The 18,405-nt window shown below is 41.4% G+C and overlaps 1 protein-coding gene across 11 annotated transcripts in view; it reads right to left on the bottom strand.

Moving 5' to 3' along the window:
* nrxn2a (neurexin 2a) overlaps positions 1–18,405 on the bottom strand; it is a 149,407-nt gene that overhangs the window by 65,424 nt on the left and 65,578 nt on the right. For 7 of the 11 annotated variants that reach the window (XM_019363797.2, XM_019363796.2, XM_019363802.2 and 4 more), the window contains 7 exons: positions 18,099–18,260; positions 11,905–12,334; positions 10,836–11,219; positions 9,746–9,949; positions 5,956–5,982; positions 810–929; positions 340–721 (listed from right to left, as the gene is read on the bottom strand). In XM_019363797.2, coding sequence (XP_019219342.1) covers positions 340–721; positions 810–929; positions 5,956–5,982; positions 9,746–9,949; positions 10,836–11,219; positions 11,905–12,334; positions 18,099–18,260 — 1,709 coding nt within the window. The remainder of the gene's footprint in view (positions 1–339; positions 722–809; positions 930–5,955; positions 5,983–9,745; positions 9,950–10,835; positions 11,220–11,904; positions 12,335–18,098; positions 18,261–18,405) is intronic. The other 4 variants (XM_019363798.2, XM_019363805.2, XM_019363803.2 and 1 more) reach the window with 1 other exon arrangement.

Below are 18,405 nucleotides of genomic sequence, written 5' to 3'. Positions count from 1 at the left end.
CCAAAATGTGCTCGAGTACGGGAACGAGTGTGACTTTTTTGAACTTGCGCTGCCTCTCTGTGCTCGACTCCCTTTAACAGAATTATTTATAATGAACAAATGATTTTAAAGCCATTTGGTATCTCTCTGCAGTGCTGCGGGGTGATGGATTCAAGATATGAATTATGATTAGGTAATTTCGAGGCCAGGAAATAAGAAAAGCTCCCGTTCGTGCTTTATTTTTCCAAGACAAATACTGTTTGGTTGAAATACAGAGAATGAAAAAATAAATCCCATTTTTGCCCCTTTTTCAGATTTCTTCATCACACGCCTGCATGTATATTAGACGCTAGTACTTACCCTTTGACTAGCTCAACCACAATGAAGTCACTTCCATCTCCGGAGTTGTAAAGGATCAGCCCGTCGGGGCTAGTGGTCTTGAACTGGAAGAAGAGGTGCATGGAGGCGTAGGCCTGTAGAGTGGAAAAAGCCAAGTAGCTGGCCTGCGTTAGGAAAGTTACAGGATTGGCAACAATGTGCCTCATGCCAAACCGAGCATTCAGCTCGCAGTAGGAGATGTCTCCATTCTTGCACTGGTCCAAATAGAGCATCCCATTGAAGGAGAGGGCTTGCAAATGTCCGATGAAGTTGGAAGGCACCACAGAGATGAAACGACGCTCGCTCATGATCCCCGTCTCGATGTTGTTGAACTCCAGGCGGGTGTGGGCACCGGTCATGTGGCCTAAGTAACAAAGCATTCTTTTTCAACTAAAAATGCATTTCAGTATCTGTGCCTTTTCTCAACTATAGCCACTTTCTCCCTACTATACCTTCCACAGTCACGTTGTCTACAGAAAGCTGCAAGTTCTTCCCACGCCGCACCACTTTCACTGCGTGCCACTCGTTGTCATTCAGCTTCTCGCCTACAAGGAGTATCTCTGGTCCCTTGCCTAAGAGGAAGAAAGCGTCAAGTGACAATCATACCACATGAGCTCAGCGTACAAGCCTTCGACACAAAGCACTCAACATTTGAAGCACTCTCAGGGTGCATACATTCATTTACTTATCACTCACACACAAAGCCACAAACCAGCAAGCAATAATTTGCATTCATTCAATACGCAATAATATGGGAAATGAGACAAAGAAACAGCTACAAAAGAGCCCATTCAAATCCGAATGTTTAAAATGTACTGCGTGACACAGCTGCGCGTTCTCTGTGTAGGGTCATTTGGGTGATGTCTGTTGGGGGAAACATGTTGGGGCCATGCAGTATCTGGAGCCCTGTCTCAAACACGGAGCTTTAAGTTCCTGAATTTCTGCACTATCCTGAGCCTTTTTCAGTGGTTTCAAAATAGGTCACAGTGCAGAAGCTTGCCACTGCAGCACCGTCATCCCAAATCAGTGCCTATGCAACAGGCCGACACGGCAGTTCAAAGGAGTTCTGACATCGCTTGGGAAACTAATTGGCCATGCCTAAGCTGACTGCGCCTTTAGGGGTTTGTCTGTCTAATTGAGCTCAGGGTGCAGGAGAATTACAGGGGACGTACAGAGGGCAATAAATGGAAAACATCAACTGGTTTCCGAACACTTCACTGTTTCATCCTCAGGGAAATAAAATGGTGACTGGAGACTTTGTCCAGAGCTGCATATCAAGTGTCTTCACAGCACACTGCATCATTTCACCGTCACCCTGCTGAATATTGACTACGCACACCAGAAAGATCAATCTCATCAAATCCCGCTCCCTGTATATTTGATGGCTTCGCTTAGATAATGAAAAACACACAACTTGCTGGATTCACGTCCAACACAAAACCCCCAGAAATGTTTATCTTGTAAGTGACTATCATGATAACAGAGGTACAGACGAGATTTGCTGTAATGAAAGAGGCAACAGAGGAATGCAAGACAGTATGGACTATTCGGCTTATCTGTGTTTCTGCATGGGGACCTTGCCTGCTATCTAATGTCAGCATATGAAGCCAAACACAATAATATCAAAATAGAACAACAAAGTCAAATTTTTTGCAAGCACAAAACAGGAATTTCTAAATATTTTACACATAAAATTCTGTTTATATCATTAATACAATTGGATAGATCAAGACCCAAAGTGGTGATACTACAAGTGCAGTACTGAACATGCTTTCAATCATATCATCATTTTAAAATTACACTCAGGCCACTCTTCTTGTTGCTGCAGTTGCCGTACATCTGTTGCTGTTGTGCACATTTACACGACATCGTGTTAGTTCTGAGAAATTGCTTAGGGGTGAACTAAAGTCTGAGCATCCTTCACAAACAGTGTTAAATGCAATTAGGGGGGCTGTGCACATATTCATTAAGTATGTAAAGCAGTACAGGTACAACCAGTAATGACTATTTTTCTAGCAGGAACAATTTCTCTTTGTCTGTTGTTTGCACTGGGATGTATTTCGACAACACAACTACCCAGTTACAATACAATACAATACAACTTTATTCCAGAGGTTTTAATCAGCTGTGGGTGACACAAAAGTAACAGCATGCAAGCCCATGCTGTAGCGAGTTATCGATCAAAAAGGGAGGCCTGCCCTGGAGCTTACCCTGCTCTGTCATCTTTTATGACTGTAATGGGGAGGACTGCTTACTGAACTGAGCATCATGTTCGACACGAGATCTCAAGACCTGACGCTAACAATCGAGGCCATAAACTCATCTGAAAAATGTAAAGAGGGCAGAGAGCAAAGGCCTCGCCCCCCCGTCCCTCCCCCACCTTATTTTTAAGCAACTGGAGGAGTCGCCCCCTGCTGGCCATTTTAAAGAATGCAGGTTTAAAGAGGACCTATTGTTCTAATGTACAACTCAGTGTAAAGTAGTTTTGCACAGTTCAAAATGAATCCTTGTTCTTCTCATACTGGGTGTTGGTACAGCATCTTAGTTCATGCTGTCTGAAACAACTTTAAGATGATCCTACTTTTAAGCCATCTTTTTAAACACAAAGCATCCACAGAATAACGGCAATGGCATCAGTGGTCCTGGCCCCTTACTGAAATGCAATAACGTGGTTGCTATAGCAGTGAGGTGGGATGTTAGCTTATATAGCTTGATTATGGATAAAGTTCAAAAATGAACAATGAATGAATGATCCATGGGTGTGGAGTCAGAAAGAAGCTTACCGGTTCACTGCAGCCTAGACCTGATCTCTACAGCGAATAGTTTAAATAGTGCAGCAGTGAAAGTAATGTATATAATAATAAATAATGAACGTGGTCTCTCAATACTTTTAAATAAAGAACCAGCATTTAAATGTATATTTTATGATAGAAAGAGTTATCTATCTGTAACACTGCAGAGTGGATGCTGGAATAGAAAAGTGTATTCACCACTGACATGTGATTGTAAACCCTTTGAAATCGGTCTGCCTTTCAAAAGCTTGAAAGAAAGGTCCATATTGTCCATTCTGATCCCCAGTTGTATTTGAGTGATGCTTTCAATAATAACTTCAAAGGCTCGGTGGAGTTATACAGGTCAGACTCATGAGTGAGCTGAGACTATGGCTGCAGGATTTGCGTCTTAATAAAAAGCAAATTTGTCGAACAAATGCCTCATTTCAAAAGTGTGCGCACCACGCTTTCCCAGACTCCATATAATTAATCAAGAACACTGCAGCAACATTTGTTCTTACAGCGATTACCCTCCCACTGTGTATCCAGTTGTGGACAGTTTCCAAGCAGCTGTTGCAGATGGGCTTTCCTCCCAGATTCCTTCGGAAGTAAGCTACATTTGAAAGATACCTTGCCTGAGAAATCAGAATTCTTTAGCCTGCAGTCAAGTTAGAAGGTAATCCATCAAAGCGGGGAAAACAAATGTATTTAAAAAGTATATAACGCAAACTGTACGGTAGCGCTGTTTTTGGTGATTAGCGTCTTAATAATTTAAGCAGGTAGTTCTGCAGTTTAAAAATCTGTGTACATCTTCTAATACTGAAAAACCATTAGGAAGCCATTCATTGCCACATGTGCCCAGTGAAGCTATTTTAGAGGCAACTGATGCAGGATACAAACAGTTTAATGAATACAGAAGACACAAATAAAGTGGACAATGCACAATGTTATAATGCCATCTGCTGGTAGAGAAGGAGAATTTCCAGGGCAGATATCGGATGAAGATAACAGATAGGCAGCCAATGCTCAATGCATTTTTCTCTGCTAAGCTTTCTTTGCATAAGGTTTAATCTGTATATTTTCCACTGAGTGCAACAAACCACTTAAAGTGGATATAAACCGCTTTTATGCAGGTGAGTCACTGAGATAGCACACAGGCACCTAATTTCCATTCAACCATCCACACACATAAAAACACACACACAAACACACATAAATGCACACATTTTACTCACCTCGCACAGAGAAAAACAACATAATTGATTCAATATAACGAGCAGTTCAATAATTTCATACATGTGCAGTAAATCTGTGTACAACTGTATTGTAAAAGCTGTTAAACCTGCACCTTACTGACTGCGGGTTATCGATTCTTCACTTATCCGGGATTCACTGTCAAATATATTTGAGAGTACACAAAGAGTTGTCTTCATCGGAGTATCTACCTCTCGTGATTTTAAATGCATAATAATTGGCAATAGGGCGGCTTTTCTGTGAATCGTTTTCTAACACGAACACTGAGAGGTTTTTATTCTGAAGTATCAAAGAATTATTCATACATGAGGGGTGGGAACAAGCTTTCAGTCTGCACTCAATTATAGTGATAACTTTTATAAGCATTCATAAGCCTCCTCTGTATAGAATGATCAGAGAGCCGCTCACCTCTCCACCGGCAATAGCGTTTATCTGTTTCTCACACCGCTGTAGTCTGAACCCAAACTTAAATTGCCTGTCTCTCACTATCGGGCGAGAGCAACAATCTGCATCATAAATTCCAGCATCACTGCGGTGCGACCTGAACTACCACTCCACTTCACAAGAGCCCAGAAAAACCAGCAAATCTATTCCGTTAATCCAGGGGAAAATCTTACTTTTAGTATTCATTTTCCTTTGGGTCAGCTGAATTATTAAAAGACCCTGTAGCTTCATGGAAATGTTTTTTTTTTCTTTTTGGATAGACGCTTCATCTTTATTGTCATTTTTTAGCTTATGTTTTCAGTTCATTTTAAACTTTTATTTCATTTATTGTCCTGTACTTTATGGCAAATAGTGAAGGATGTGCAATCAAAACGTTTATTGATAAAAAAGAAATCTGTTAAACCGTTACTGAGGGATCGGTAATCAGAGTAAAAGGAGATGCTGTATTGAAAAGATATTTCAAGATGTTTCGTGACAGTTACTCTAATAAAAAGGTGTCCAGAGCTGCGAATTGTCTGCACCAATCTGTATCTATTTTTACACATTTTAGCCAAAACAAGTCATTGATTTTCTGAAGCTCTGCTATTGATCTGATTTCATTCTAACCTTTAAGTTTATCTCAGCTCTGTCACTGCAGTCTGATTACTCCTAATAAAGCAGTTGTTTTTTTTTCCCCTAAAGTGAAATTGAGACACTGATTTTCCCACTAAAGACAATTACGGGTTACATTTTAACTGTACCCAATTATCAGCTATGTGAGCAAATTAGTCAGAGGCAGATGAATGGCAGACTCATTGGCAGCCCAACAGCAGACTATTGTATGTCGAAAATAGCTACATATGATTACAGCATCATTACACTGAAAATGTGTCTAATTTGAATTGGTAGATTTCGTGACAACAGGATCCCAATTATATTCAACTGTACAGCTGTGTGCCACAGTGAAGTCCCATTCATGTTCTTATCTTTATAATGATGCTTGTGAGGAAGATAACAGCAACAGTAAACAAAGACAATTGTGCGGCAGAATAAATGAATTATATTCTCTTTCATGTGGGAGCAGAGGCACAGAGCATGTTCCCTAAATCATGGTACAGTAAATAAAATCATAATCATAGGAGACACTTACTGAGATTACAGCCTATCCTGATACAATCTGGTGAGAGAGAGAGTGAGATGGTGAGATTAAAAGAAAAAAAAAAAAGAGAACAGCACAAGAGGAGATCATTTCACATCCTTCAAGGTACATTCTGCAGACAATTCAGTGCTTTTCAGAGCCCACCATCCGGGGACAGCCTGAAGAGTCTAAACCGCCACCTTCCTCTCTGAGGAAGAAAAAAGGAACGGTGAGTGAAAGGAAAAAAAAATTCCCAGCATGTGTCTGGCACCGCTGGAAATACAAGAGACCCGGTCAAACTTGGGATCAATGAGAGTTTTATGGACAATAAAAGTAGAGGTGCAGCAGAGTTATTTTTAGCATCCATACCGGCTCTGCTACAACTGCTTACGTTTAGAATCGGCAGGATTTATCTGTTTCAGATAACACGACTGATCGCTCCACCTACATCTGCTTTGGGGTAATTCGGCAAACTCACACTGCTGTGAGGAAAATTGTCAGATAACAAAATTGGAAAATGAAACTCATATTAGATTTGAGTGTCTCACGAGGAGATAATTATGCTGATTTTAACGCGAGAAACAAGAAAACCTTGTAAAATTTCTCTGAGAATAGACACAGTGACTTTACTGCAGAGAACAGGTGGCTACTGAACAATAAACAGTCACAGACGTCACTGAGGCTGAATTTGCAGTCAGCGACAAGTAACCTGTATACCATCGAGATATATGATCAGGAAATAGTTGTTGAAGCTAGGTTAAGAGGAGAAGTGATGATCAAGCTTCATGCCAAGAAAGAGTACTTCAGAGGCGATCTTTGCTTTGACAGTGTTGATGAAGAAGTATAGAGAAGGTCAGAAGGAATTGCACTGCATCTTTCGGGATCTAGCATATGATATGATACGGTAGAAAGTATATGATAGCGTGCCAAGAGTGGAGCTGTGGTACTGCATGGGGAAAACAGGAGCGGCTGAGAAATATCAGAGGGTGGTGCAGGACATGTATGAGGACAGTGGTGAGGTGTGCAACTGATGTGACAGATGGGTTTTTAAGGTGGATTATATCAGGGATCACCTCTGAGGCCCTTGTTGATTGTAATGGTAATGAACAGCTTGACAGAAGAGGTCAGAGAGGTGTCTCCGTAGACTTCGATGTTCACTGATAACACTGTGATCTGTAGTGAGAGTAGGGTGCAGGTGGAAGAGAGCCTGGGGAGGTGGAGGTATGCTCTGGAGAGAAGAGTAATGAAAGTCAGTAGAACAGAATAAATGAAGGCAGAATAAATGTGAGTGAGTGAGAGAGGTGTAATGGTGAAGAAGCAAGGAGTAAAGATATCAAGGTGCATGAGTTTTAATGTCTGAGGCCAACTATTCATAGAAACACTGCACAAGGGAGGTCAAGAAAAGAGAGTGGATGGAGACCAGTATCAGGTGTGATTTGTGACAGAATAAAGCAGCATGAGTGAAAGGGAAGGTTTCCAAGACGATAGTGAGACCTGCTATGGTGTGTGGTTTGGAGACGGTGGCACTGACAATAAAAGACAGGCGGTCGAGCTGGAGGTGGCTGAGCTGAAGATGCTATTTTCATCGGGAGTGACCAGGATGGACAGTATTAGAAATGAGTACATCAGGGAGACAGTTCAAGTCGAGAGGCAAAAGTTAGAGAGGCTTGGTTGAGATGGTTTGGACGTGTGCAGAGGAGGGACAGTGGATTGGACAAAGGTTGTTGAATATGGAGCTGGCAGGCAGGAGGAAAAAGAGGAAGACAACAAAGGGTTATGTGACAGAGGATGGGGTGAGACGGAGGCAGATGATCTTCAGGGACCCCTAAAGGGAGCAGCTTAAAGAAGAAGAGCCTGTGCAATCTAATGTATGAGAGGTTAGTCAACTAGTAGTCCGTAGATGTAATCCATTATATGTATATTATTCATGACTGTGTTTTCTTCTGCACACATTATTGTGACAGATTTAATTCTATACAATTCATTTATTAAATCTGGTAGGCTAATGCACCTCTACTAAAAAAGCCCAACTCTCGATCCATCTTCGGCTCAAATTGCTGTTAAAAATTGCTGCTTGTCCTGCAGGTCTGACGGTAATATATTTTCCGAGTTACACACAGAGGAAAAGTGGCGATTTGCACAACCTGCAGCCACAATGATAGTTACACCGTGAAAAAAGTGACAACAGCACAAATGTAATGCTTTGCCAACATTTTCTCATATCTACAACAGTCACTATCTTCTCAATCCAGCTGAAATGTTCACATTTTTGGCCTCAAAATGGGCTCACCCACACATCATTTGCACGTTCTGAATAATGAAACCAATTTAACCAACTGTGGTTCAATATGTCGGTGTAAGTTATGTGGCTGCAGAGTGCTCTCAGGCTGTCAACCATCACAGAGCAGTGGATACAGACAGCCAGAGACCAGAGTGACTTTCTGCTGCAGATGTGTGTCTGTATGTGTGCGTGCGCGTGAGTGCGTGTGTCTGTACGGCCATCACTGGTACTCTCTGTTCAGTGAAGCGGCTCTAAACTGGAAAGGCCAGTAAATGTGAGGGGAAGGAACTACAATGGACACATCTACAATGTGAGCAGTTTAAGCGGTAATATTTCAGCGTAATGACGGATCAGGTCTCTGACTGCCTTCTCCTTGAACTGCAGACAAGCCATTGAAGGGCTGAAAGAGCCGAGACGGTCAGGTGGGACCTGACCAAGGGATGAACTGAAAGAGTAAGAGAGTGAAAGAGAGAGAGAGAGGCAGAGAAAGAGAGAGAGAGAAAGATAAGGCAGAATATACATACACATATACAGTAGCCTAAAAAGTCACTTGTTTTTCCGCAGCTTTTTGTATTTTGTTCTACATTTTATGTGTAAACAATAGAGAAAGCACTGTCTTTAGAGCCCAAAAATATACATTTTCTCCCTTTCTTTCCCGTCTGCCTCTCCACTATAAGGTATTCAATAAAGATATAACCTTAAAACACATATTTTAATTTAACGTTCCAGTCTACTTCAAAGCAAAGTTTAGACATAACTGTGACGTCTCGTTATAGTGACGCTTTAGCTCGTATTGTGTGTAAACACAATGGCACTTGCATATCATACCATTTTTCTCTCTATATAGTCTTGCCTGTATGTGAAGACAAACAAAGTCACCATGAGAAAGGGTGAAAATACAGTGGCATGAAATCATTCTTTAAATATTATATATATCATTTTGTTCTTGTTAACTGTAAATGGCCTAAAGAAAAGGTTTGGGGAAATACATCAATGCCTACCTACTGAACCCTCCTTCCCTGAAAAGGAAAAGGTGTACGCTCTCATATACACAGCTGAAACATGTTAAAACTCTAATATTCACCAGGTTATAATACGCGAGCTTTTTGAATTTATTTGTAATGTTTCTTTAAAATTTCCTGGTTTATGGAAATCAAAGCAGAGCTGGCAAAAAAGAACGCTGACAAGGATATCCCCTAATGACATCACATTATGCTACTTTTTAATTCAAACTGATAATTCATTATTTAATTAACTCATTTTCACATAGACCAAGCTGCTCTTTCTAAAATTGACAGAACCACTGCGGGTTTCTGAAATAAATTATAGCAGCATGCAAAACAACCAGGGGGGGTGTTCTTTACTCTTCTTTTTTTTAGGCCACTGTATATACTGTGTATGCAGATGGGGATGAGAGAGCCTCAGACAAAACAAATACACAGAGGTATCTGTCTAAGTAACGCGGCCTAAAAGTTCAAGAGGGATTACAGTATGTGCTCATATTTGCCGCAGCAGCATTACCCAGGTTCACAGTGAGTTTCACTCTGCCTCCATCCAGCTCCAAGCGCAAGGTGTCTGCAGACTGCTGGGAGGTGGTGGCCATCAGCAGTCCATAGGCCCTCTGGGACATAAAGCGCAGAGACACGTCCTCGGCCTCTGTGTGCAGCGTCCTCGGCAGTACCACTTTTAGATACATGCTGCCGTCATAGCTCACCATGGTGGCCTCTGCAGATTTAGGAAGTGGATTTGACCAAAAACGGGAGGGAAGAAAGTGTTAGCAGACATCCAGAGGGAATCACAGCGTGAAATTAAAAACATGAAGAGGCATTTATGGAACGAAACCTAAATTTGGTCTGAGATTATTTTGGGTGCGACATGATATCCTTTTAGATTGCAGTTTTCATCTGCCGCACCAGATGGCAGAAAAAGCCTGGAGCACACAGAGAGAGTGGCGAGATTGCAGGCGCAATCAAATTTCTGAAGGATTTATTCCCAACACAGCGCAATAGAAGGGGGATTTTCATTCCTCATACTATTAGCTGCCAATGGAGCTGCGTAATTTGGCCTCTCTGTGAGGAAGTTATCTGCACGGTGAATGCAGAGTGATTCAGGCCGAATCACTCTGCTGAAGAACCACTGCATTTCTGATGAAATACTCATAGCACTGGTAACCTCATGATACTGACAATCCATTAATGAATCGCTCTACTGTAGGTAAATACCGCAATTTGCTGTTGAATGGCTCACATTAAAAACAGCATCATTTTCCATGGTACTGTCATTGTCACCAGGTTGGTTTGTATATTTGGAGAGTTATTCTGGATTGAGAGCATGCCTCTCATTTGAATAGAGATGGCATTAGGCAGTACGATCATAATGCAACTGCAAATGAAATTCAAGTTTAGGAAGCCTGAGCACTAAGTCCTTTTGATAATGAAATTTGTCTATATCTACATTGTTTCTATATTTACAGAGACTTTTAAGCCACTACACACCTAACTTAATAAATAAAATACTAGCCAAGTGTGCTAAAAGCTTTGCAGCACCTTTAAAAAGAAAAAAAAAACATTTATCTTCCCCATCTACTGCCATCCTTCTTAGATCCTCTTACCCTTCTCGCAGCTGGGGCCTAGGTACCCAGTACTGTTGCAGTCACAAATATGGCGATTCCAGCCCTCTTTGCAGTGTCCACCATTGGCACATGTGTCTCTGGTACACCTGACGTGAGTCTCCCTGGTGCAGAAGCTGCTGACACCTGTGGCGCTTTGAATTTCTGCCAGTCTCCGGAGGTTACGGCTCTGTCCATCAATGAACAGGTCCCTCACACAGCCCACGTAGCCGAGGCCGAGGGACGCCGTCCATACCTCAGGGGGCAGCATGAGGTTTTGACGATCCTCTGGCAAACCTCCAAGATACATGTCCCCATCCAGGTCAAGGATCTCACTGCCTTCATTAGCAGAAAAGGGGATGCTCTGGCTGTTCACTGAAATAAAGCCTGTGGGCCAGGCATTAAGTGTGAGTCAACTTGCACTTACACAGTTTTTTTTTTTGTTGCAGAAAAGGAAGACAGGTGTGTGCGTGGGTTGTGCTGAATGAAAGGCAAGAACAAACTGTGAGATTGAGGAAGTGGGCACCAGGCTGCTTGTCTTAAAAAAAGTGAATATAATAAAAATGCACTATGTGTCCTTGGGAGATTATTTTGCTTGGGCTTTGGGCAAAAGCAAAAACTAAAACTTGATCTGTAAAAGTGACGACCTGTGAATTAAGGACCCTTGAGAAGAAATGGATTTTATTTATAGAAACGTGTGGCCAAAATAGAAGAAGTGCACTCTTGTCTTCCGCATACGTACCGCACTAATAAGGCAGGCAATTCCTAATTTGAGTTGGGCGACTGTGTAATTGGCCACTTGTTAAATAGGTTAACACAAATTTAAAAATGTCACATGTAGATTATAGCGACTAAAAATATAATTGTAATTAAAAGCTAATATGCATGCATGTTTCACCGCAGTGAATAAAAAACAGGAGCGTGCCAGAGTGACTGTATCCACGCTGACATATGGCGATTTCACAGCTTGGAACCCTTTGTAGCCTGCTCCACAGCTAAAACTAGAGAAACACGGCAGCAGAAGCAGACAGAAGGCGTACCCCGCTTTCACAAAAACACAACACTGACTTACCATTGCGCCCTTTTCTCTGGAAGTCCACATGGCACCACTCGCCATCATTGAGCCTCTTGCTACTGGCTTTCATCTTGATGCTGCCAGAGCCCATATCCATGACAAGGAAGAGAAATCCGTCGAGCAGCTCGATGGCAAAGAAGTCGGCCCGGGGCTTCCTATCAGGCTGCGTGCCCTGCAGGCTGCCATGGCTGAACAGCATAAGGCCGCTGGGCTCTGTGGTGCGGAAGTCGAAAGATATGGACCCCGTTTTCTTTGTGTTCCACCTGGGCAATGTCAAGTAGGCAGACGGCGTGTCGAAGGTGACCGGCTCCAGGGCTTCCACATCCTCGCAGCTGAATATCAGGTCACCATGGATACTGATCTTGGGGTCTCGCTGTTCAGCCAGCCGTGACAGCTCGAGTCTAAACTCATTATTCTTGTAGACCACCTAATAAATGAGAGAGATGTCGTGGTGAGATGACAGCTGGAAAAGCGGAATGAATTTAGTGCAAAGGTTGAATATTAGTCATCAATAAACACGACAATCAATAGGACACAGCAGCCGACAACACGGTGAATCATTCCTGAACCCGGAGCTGAGACAGAAAGCACTTTAGTGATTTTACTTGGATTTCATTTGAAATAAACTGAGACCATTTATTTAATGTCTGGAGAAGCAATCAATTACATGAAATTATACATATATATATATTATATATATACACATGTGTGTGTATATAGGTTGTTTATATATCATATTGCATATCGATGCAGAGACTGAGAAAGCACGCACAGTTCAGTGCATTTGTTCTGCAGGATTTCAGGTACATCATAAAAATATTTTAATTACCAACAAATTATGAGGAGATTATCACGAGACAACAAGAAGGCAGCAGATGTTAAACCGCTTGTGAAATTGCAAAAGAAAAAAAAGAAAAAGAGAAAATGCATTTAGATTTAGATGCAAATGCTTATATTTTAGACATTTAGCTGGCTCATTTAGGAATGCACAATGGGTCTGACATAATCATCTTAAATTCAGAGCGGAGGAACAGGAGGAGGAACACTGCACCCACACGATGGCAAACAATTTGGTGTATTTATACCGAGGTAAACTGAAAGAGATCAAGTCAAGGCAGAGATGGTGAGTGGGAGAGAGGCGGCCTTGACCCTTTACAAGCTCAGCGCGAAATTTATTATTTAAAATGGGTAAATTTAGTAAACATGCACTCGTGATCTGCAGAACAGTCGTTAAAAAAATAAATAAATCCCATTTTGCACTCCGGCATGAATAAATGTACATGAGAAACTCATTTGCCTTTGAGGAATATCTTGCTGGTGATTTAATATTTTAGTGAAATACAAAAACAACCTTTTGTACATATATTTACTTGCATATACAAGACTCCAGATAGACAATGCCCTGTTTTCAACATAAAGCATACTGGGAGAGAATGCCTGTGCAGGCTTCTTTGTCTTGTTGTTGTATTTTCTGCTTTCATTCTGGCTTCATCAATATGCACAGTAGGAAACCACGGTCCTTGTCTCATTTTGTATCAGTTGTAAGTCACCCCGAGCCCACTGTTATCTGCCACATCACTCTGCAACCAGTCACTGCCTGAGGTGACACACCACACAGCACAGAGGACTAACAGCAGAGCTGAGAGGCAATTTGAGCCAATATCACACTTCACACTGCCTCAGTGTGACTAATTAAGCAGTGAAATCAGATGGCGAAACTGACCATCGAGAAATGAGTGTAACAAGCAATTTTAAAATGGGAAGACAGTCAATCAAGGCAGTCACTTACACAAAGAGGGAACAGCGTGTTTTCAGTAAACAACCGACAACACCAGCGAAAACGCACAGATGGCTACAAAAAGACACTGTGACCTCTGCAGGGCTATTATATAAGCCAAAGGACAAAGCAAGAAGCGGAATCCTATTTCACCAATTCAGATGCTTGTTGTTTGTGACATGGATTACAGAGTATCCCAAAACACAAGAAATAAAGCCCTTTAGTGCTAACCGGCAAAGTCCCTGTGTCATTTATGTTCAAAAAGTACAGAATAACAAACTGCATGACAATGAAGACCTTCTCTTCTCCCAACAGCTGTGTGAAGACGTTCTCCATAGCCAAATTGGGTGCAATCTGTGAAGCATTAAAGTACACGTAGCTAATGGTTAGGCATGCGATATCTGGAAGGTACACGCACGGCAGCATAATAAAACGACATAGCGGCAACTTTGAAAAACAAATTCATCTCTGCCTGCTGGTTGTGACATTCATCTGAAGGTTTCTCCTGCAACGATGAACCTGATGGCCTCTCCTCAGCACCACATATCTACTATCCTGAAACATCTAGGGAGATTAGTCATTGCCTACGCTGTCTACATTCAGTAAAATAAGACAGAAAAAAATGAGTATTTTCCTCACTGTTCACTTTTTTCCCCCACGCGGACCAAGAGGAATACAATATGTGCCGCATGTATTTGTGAATACCTTCTACTCACCACAGAGCTTTGATTTTCGACTTCATCACCGAACTCAAGCGCTCGCTTATGGACTGACACATCTCAGATTTCCTGGCAGGCCGATCCAGTTATGATCAGCTCTGCCTGTGTCACCGCTCACACTCATTATCAGGGTTTGTCAACCCTTCCTCATGACTCTTTATCGCGTCACACTCTTCCCGCATGCCTACAGTGCGACTGTGTGACTACACACAGAAGTAGTAGGTCTAAACACCATCACCAGTCACACCGCCCACAGAGCGGAGGTTGCAGCATTGGCAGCGGTGCTGGGACAATAACCTGTCCATAAATAACATCTCCTTTTCGTTTTAGTAGATGCAAACTGCATAGTAATGATGTAGATGGTGCACTTAAAATCAGTCAGTGGAAATACTTTTACTGGGTTTAAATATTTATGTTATGAGGTTTATTAAAAAATGATTATATGTTTGTTATTGTTTGTTTACAAATGGCTTTATTAATAAATCTGTCTGTTTTAGTGTTGAATTTATAGGAAAATGTAGATATACATATATATATATGCAAACTGTGTTGACGTTATGACTAAAAATGAATAACAGCCTTGAACATATTTAAAAATAAAAATTGCTGGCAGCTCTCTGAGACTGTACTTAGGCAGCAATTGTGCTTAAATGTCGAGCTAGAATATTCAGATGAATTTGTATGAATGCCCCTTGGAAAATTAAACCCAGCACTGGTGGGGTGGAGGTGAGGGGGTCGGGTGGGGGCCAAGACAGGAGACTGAGCTGGAAGCGTGAGAGTGGAAGATGCTCAGATTTCCATTTCAAGTGACCGTGATGGACATTTATTGCTATTATTAAGAGCATTAGGAACACATTAAGGAAACGTTAGAGGGATCTGTTGTTTCTTATTATTGTTCATTGTGAGAAGACAAAATAAACAATAATAAATATAACTGACATACTATTCTAATTTGAATCTAGGGTGCTGTCTGTGTGTATGAGAAACGTGACACATTTACACAAATAGAGTACTAACATCGCATTCGCAGGGGGATTACTAAATGAACGTAATAACAGGAAAATCAAATGAATTGTGATTTAAAATACATTTTGTTCAAAAAACATTAGATGTTAATAATCTCTGTATGTGTGACGATGCACGTGCAGATCGGCCCACCTGTCAAGGAGGAGATAGAGACAAGGTACAGACATGGAATGCATACATGCTACAAGGTCATTATAGTAAAATTAATAATTCTGGGAATAAAGTCAAAATTTTTGGAAAAACCTGAAGTACTATTTTGACTTTAACCTCAAAATTAAGAATAATTAAATCAAAATAGAGCCTTCAAGTGTGTTTTTTTTCTTAAACCCTCTAATATTTCATTGGTATAATATGGCTTAGGCTGAGCTCAGGTTTGGACATATGCAGAGGAGGGATGGTGGATATACTGGATGTGGAATACAAAGGATGTGGAATATGGAGCTGCCAAGCGGGAGGAAAAGAGGAAGAGTCAGAGAATATTCCTGGATGTAGTGAAGGAGGTTGTTGTGACAGAGGAGGATGTTAGGGATAAGGTGAGATGGAGGCAGATGATCCGCAGTAGCGACCCTTAAAGGGAGACTTTGAACTCGGAACATTAAGGAATATTTATGACCAAGTTACTGATGTCATACACAAAAACCTGGTGAAAGCAAAATATCTGGGCTAACAAACTTGCCCATTTATACACTGCATATTAATTTTTATATAAAATGTTTATATTTTTGACCATGGTACTACATAGAATTACCTAAATTACTTAAAATGTATTAGCAGTAACTTTCATAAGAAGTCAGGTAAAGAAAATATATATAGGAAATGGTTATCAACATGTTGTTTCAACAGGCAGTAACACAGATTGTCTTGTAACATCCATATTGTTTCCACAAGACTTGAACGCACTGAGGTCAGAAGAACAAACTCTGACTCAGGAAATAGGACTAATCCATGGAACATGTAAATGCAAGGTTTGGCACAGGGTTGCCTTGATCAAAACACTCATTCATACATAATTACCTTAATAAATTAGTACTTCATACACAAAGCCAAAGCATACAGGAATTATTGTGCAGGTATTTGGTAAAAGCAGACAAAGAACTGGACATTTTAAATTCTGACCGGCAACGAAAAGTCCACAGATCACTAAAGTCATCTAAATTTATCTTGTGAGTGGGTGGGCTCGATTAACTGTAGCTAAATTCACAACAATCCAGCTAGGCAGTCGATAGTACTCGCTTAAAAACCACAAACCTCATAACGGCAACTTCAAGATAAGCATGATCCTTTTTTGGGGAACCACAGATCACCAGTCCAGTTCCTGTTGTGACATTTAAACTAGACCAGTGCACAGTAATCACAGCATATTAAATGGCCAAAACTGTAATACACCGAGCCTGGCATAGCTAAAAATCACAGATATCTCTAACTTCTTTCTGTATGCAACATCTGATTGAACTTTAAAACTTGAACTTCCATATTTTGCCTCCCAAAATCCAATTAATCAAAATATTATCTGAAGATTTCATTCCTCCACTACACCAGCTGGCTGCTTTGTCATTAGCAGTTGGCAATTTAAGCAGATTTTTCAACCGGATCCCAAAAAGAAAATGTGAAACCGAAATACGAAGAAATCTTCATGTTAGTTCAAGCAGGCCAGCACTGATGAACAAGAGCACACCCAACAATAATCAGTCCTTAATCTACTTGTACCAAGACAGTATGACAGTCCTTCTGACTGCCAAGCACTCACACTTAATGAAGCCGCTGCTCGTTATGCTCCGACCCGGCGCTGCTGTTATTAGCTTAGTCACGTTATTTCCACTCTATTTGCCTTGTGCATTATGTGTAACCTATATCTAAGTGATGTGTCTGCTCTGTCCTTGGTGCATTGTTCTCCCCGCTGAATCCAGAGGAGCTGGATTTAATGGGGATCAGGAGAGGAGGCTAGTAAGAGTTTATAAGCAATTACGGAATAAATGGTCTTATATTGTGTGACGTCAGTGTCTCTGACAGAAGTAAACTCAGCTGTATGAGCTGGGATATTAACCCTAAAGGAAATCGGCCTCCCTGACGTCTGTGTGACTTTTAAATATCAGTGTGCTGCCTGTTTAATCACGTCTCCTCCTAACTCTTTTTGGGGAAAGCATTTCTCTTATTTTAAGGCTCACGGCACATCAGTTGCTTTTTTTATGAGACGGCTCAGTCCATAAAAAATTTGTGAGGCCTGGCTGAAATTGGGCATTAACCCATAATTTGCTGCTTTATCTAAACATCTAGTACCAAGTACATGATCTTTACTCGCTTGCTGAAGATAATCAATGTGACAGGTGCAGGTCAGACTTAAAGCACTTAAAAAATGCAGAAGAGGGAATGAAAACCAGCTCCAGACTGTGTTTCAGGAATGAACATGAGATGCATCTGTTTCTTATGCATATCAGTGCTACATTCTCAAAGGGGTTCCCACAGGAATCTATAAATGCATATGCTCTGCACAGCACAACCTACCAGCTGAAAGTTTCTCCTTCAAACACCCTACAACAGGAGAATCAATATCAGTGCAAGGGGTAATTTTCTATACGCAGAACATGCTCTGCTTAAAGGGTTGCGCTACCTAAGGAGGGTCGGATAGTATTTCCAGTTTGCTGCCGAAGCTGAGGTCAAGCTGTACTCACATCTTTCAGACAGCCCATGAAGTTGTTGCTGACCGGGGAGCCTGGCAGGTCAGCTGTGTTTAGGCTCCCCCCTATGTAGAAGAGATCATCAGAGCCCAGCATGGTGTTGTCCTCCTGGGTGTAGCCAGTGGTGGTGAGAATCCCGTCCACCAAGATCGTCACCTACAGGGATAAAAATCCCGTCATGTTAGGAAAATAAAATCCAAGATTTTTAAACCAAGTGGAAAGAACCGGCCTAATTATTTCATGCTTCATTTCTTGATTTGAAATGAGCATGCCGTAATGTTGGCTCTTGAAGGCAATTACA

This window comes from Oreochromis niloticus, linkage group LG10 (assembly GCF_001858045.2).
Source record: "Oreochromis niloticus isolate F11D_XX linkage group LG10, O_niloticus_UMD_NMBU, whole genome shotgun sequence".
Classification (NCBI taxonomy): Eukaryota; Metazoa; Chordata; class Actinopteri; order Cichliformes; family Cichlidae; genus Oreochromis; species Oreochromis niloticus.
Note: the sequence above shows the minus strand (reverse complement) of the source record. Positions and strands in the feature narration are given on the sequence as shown.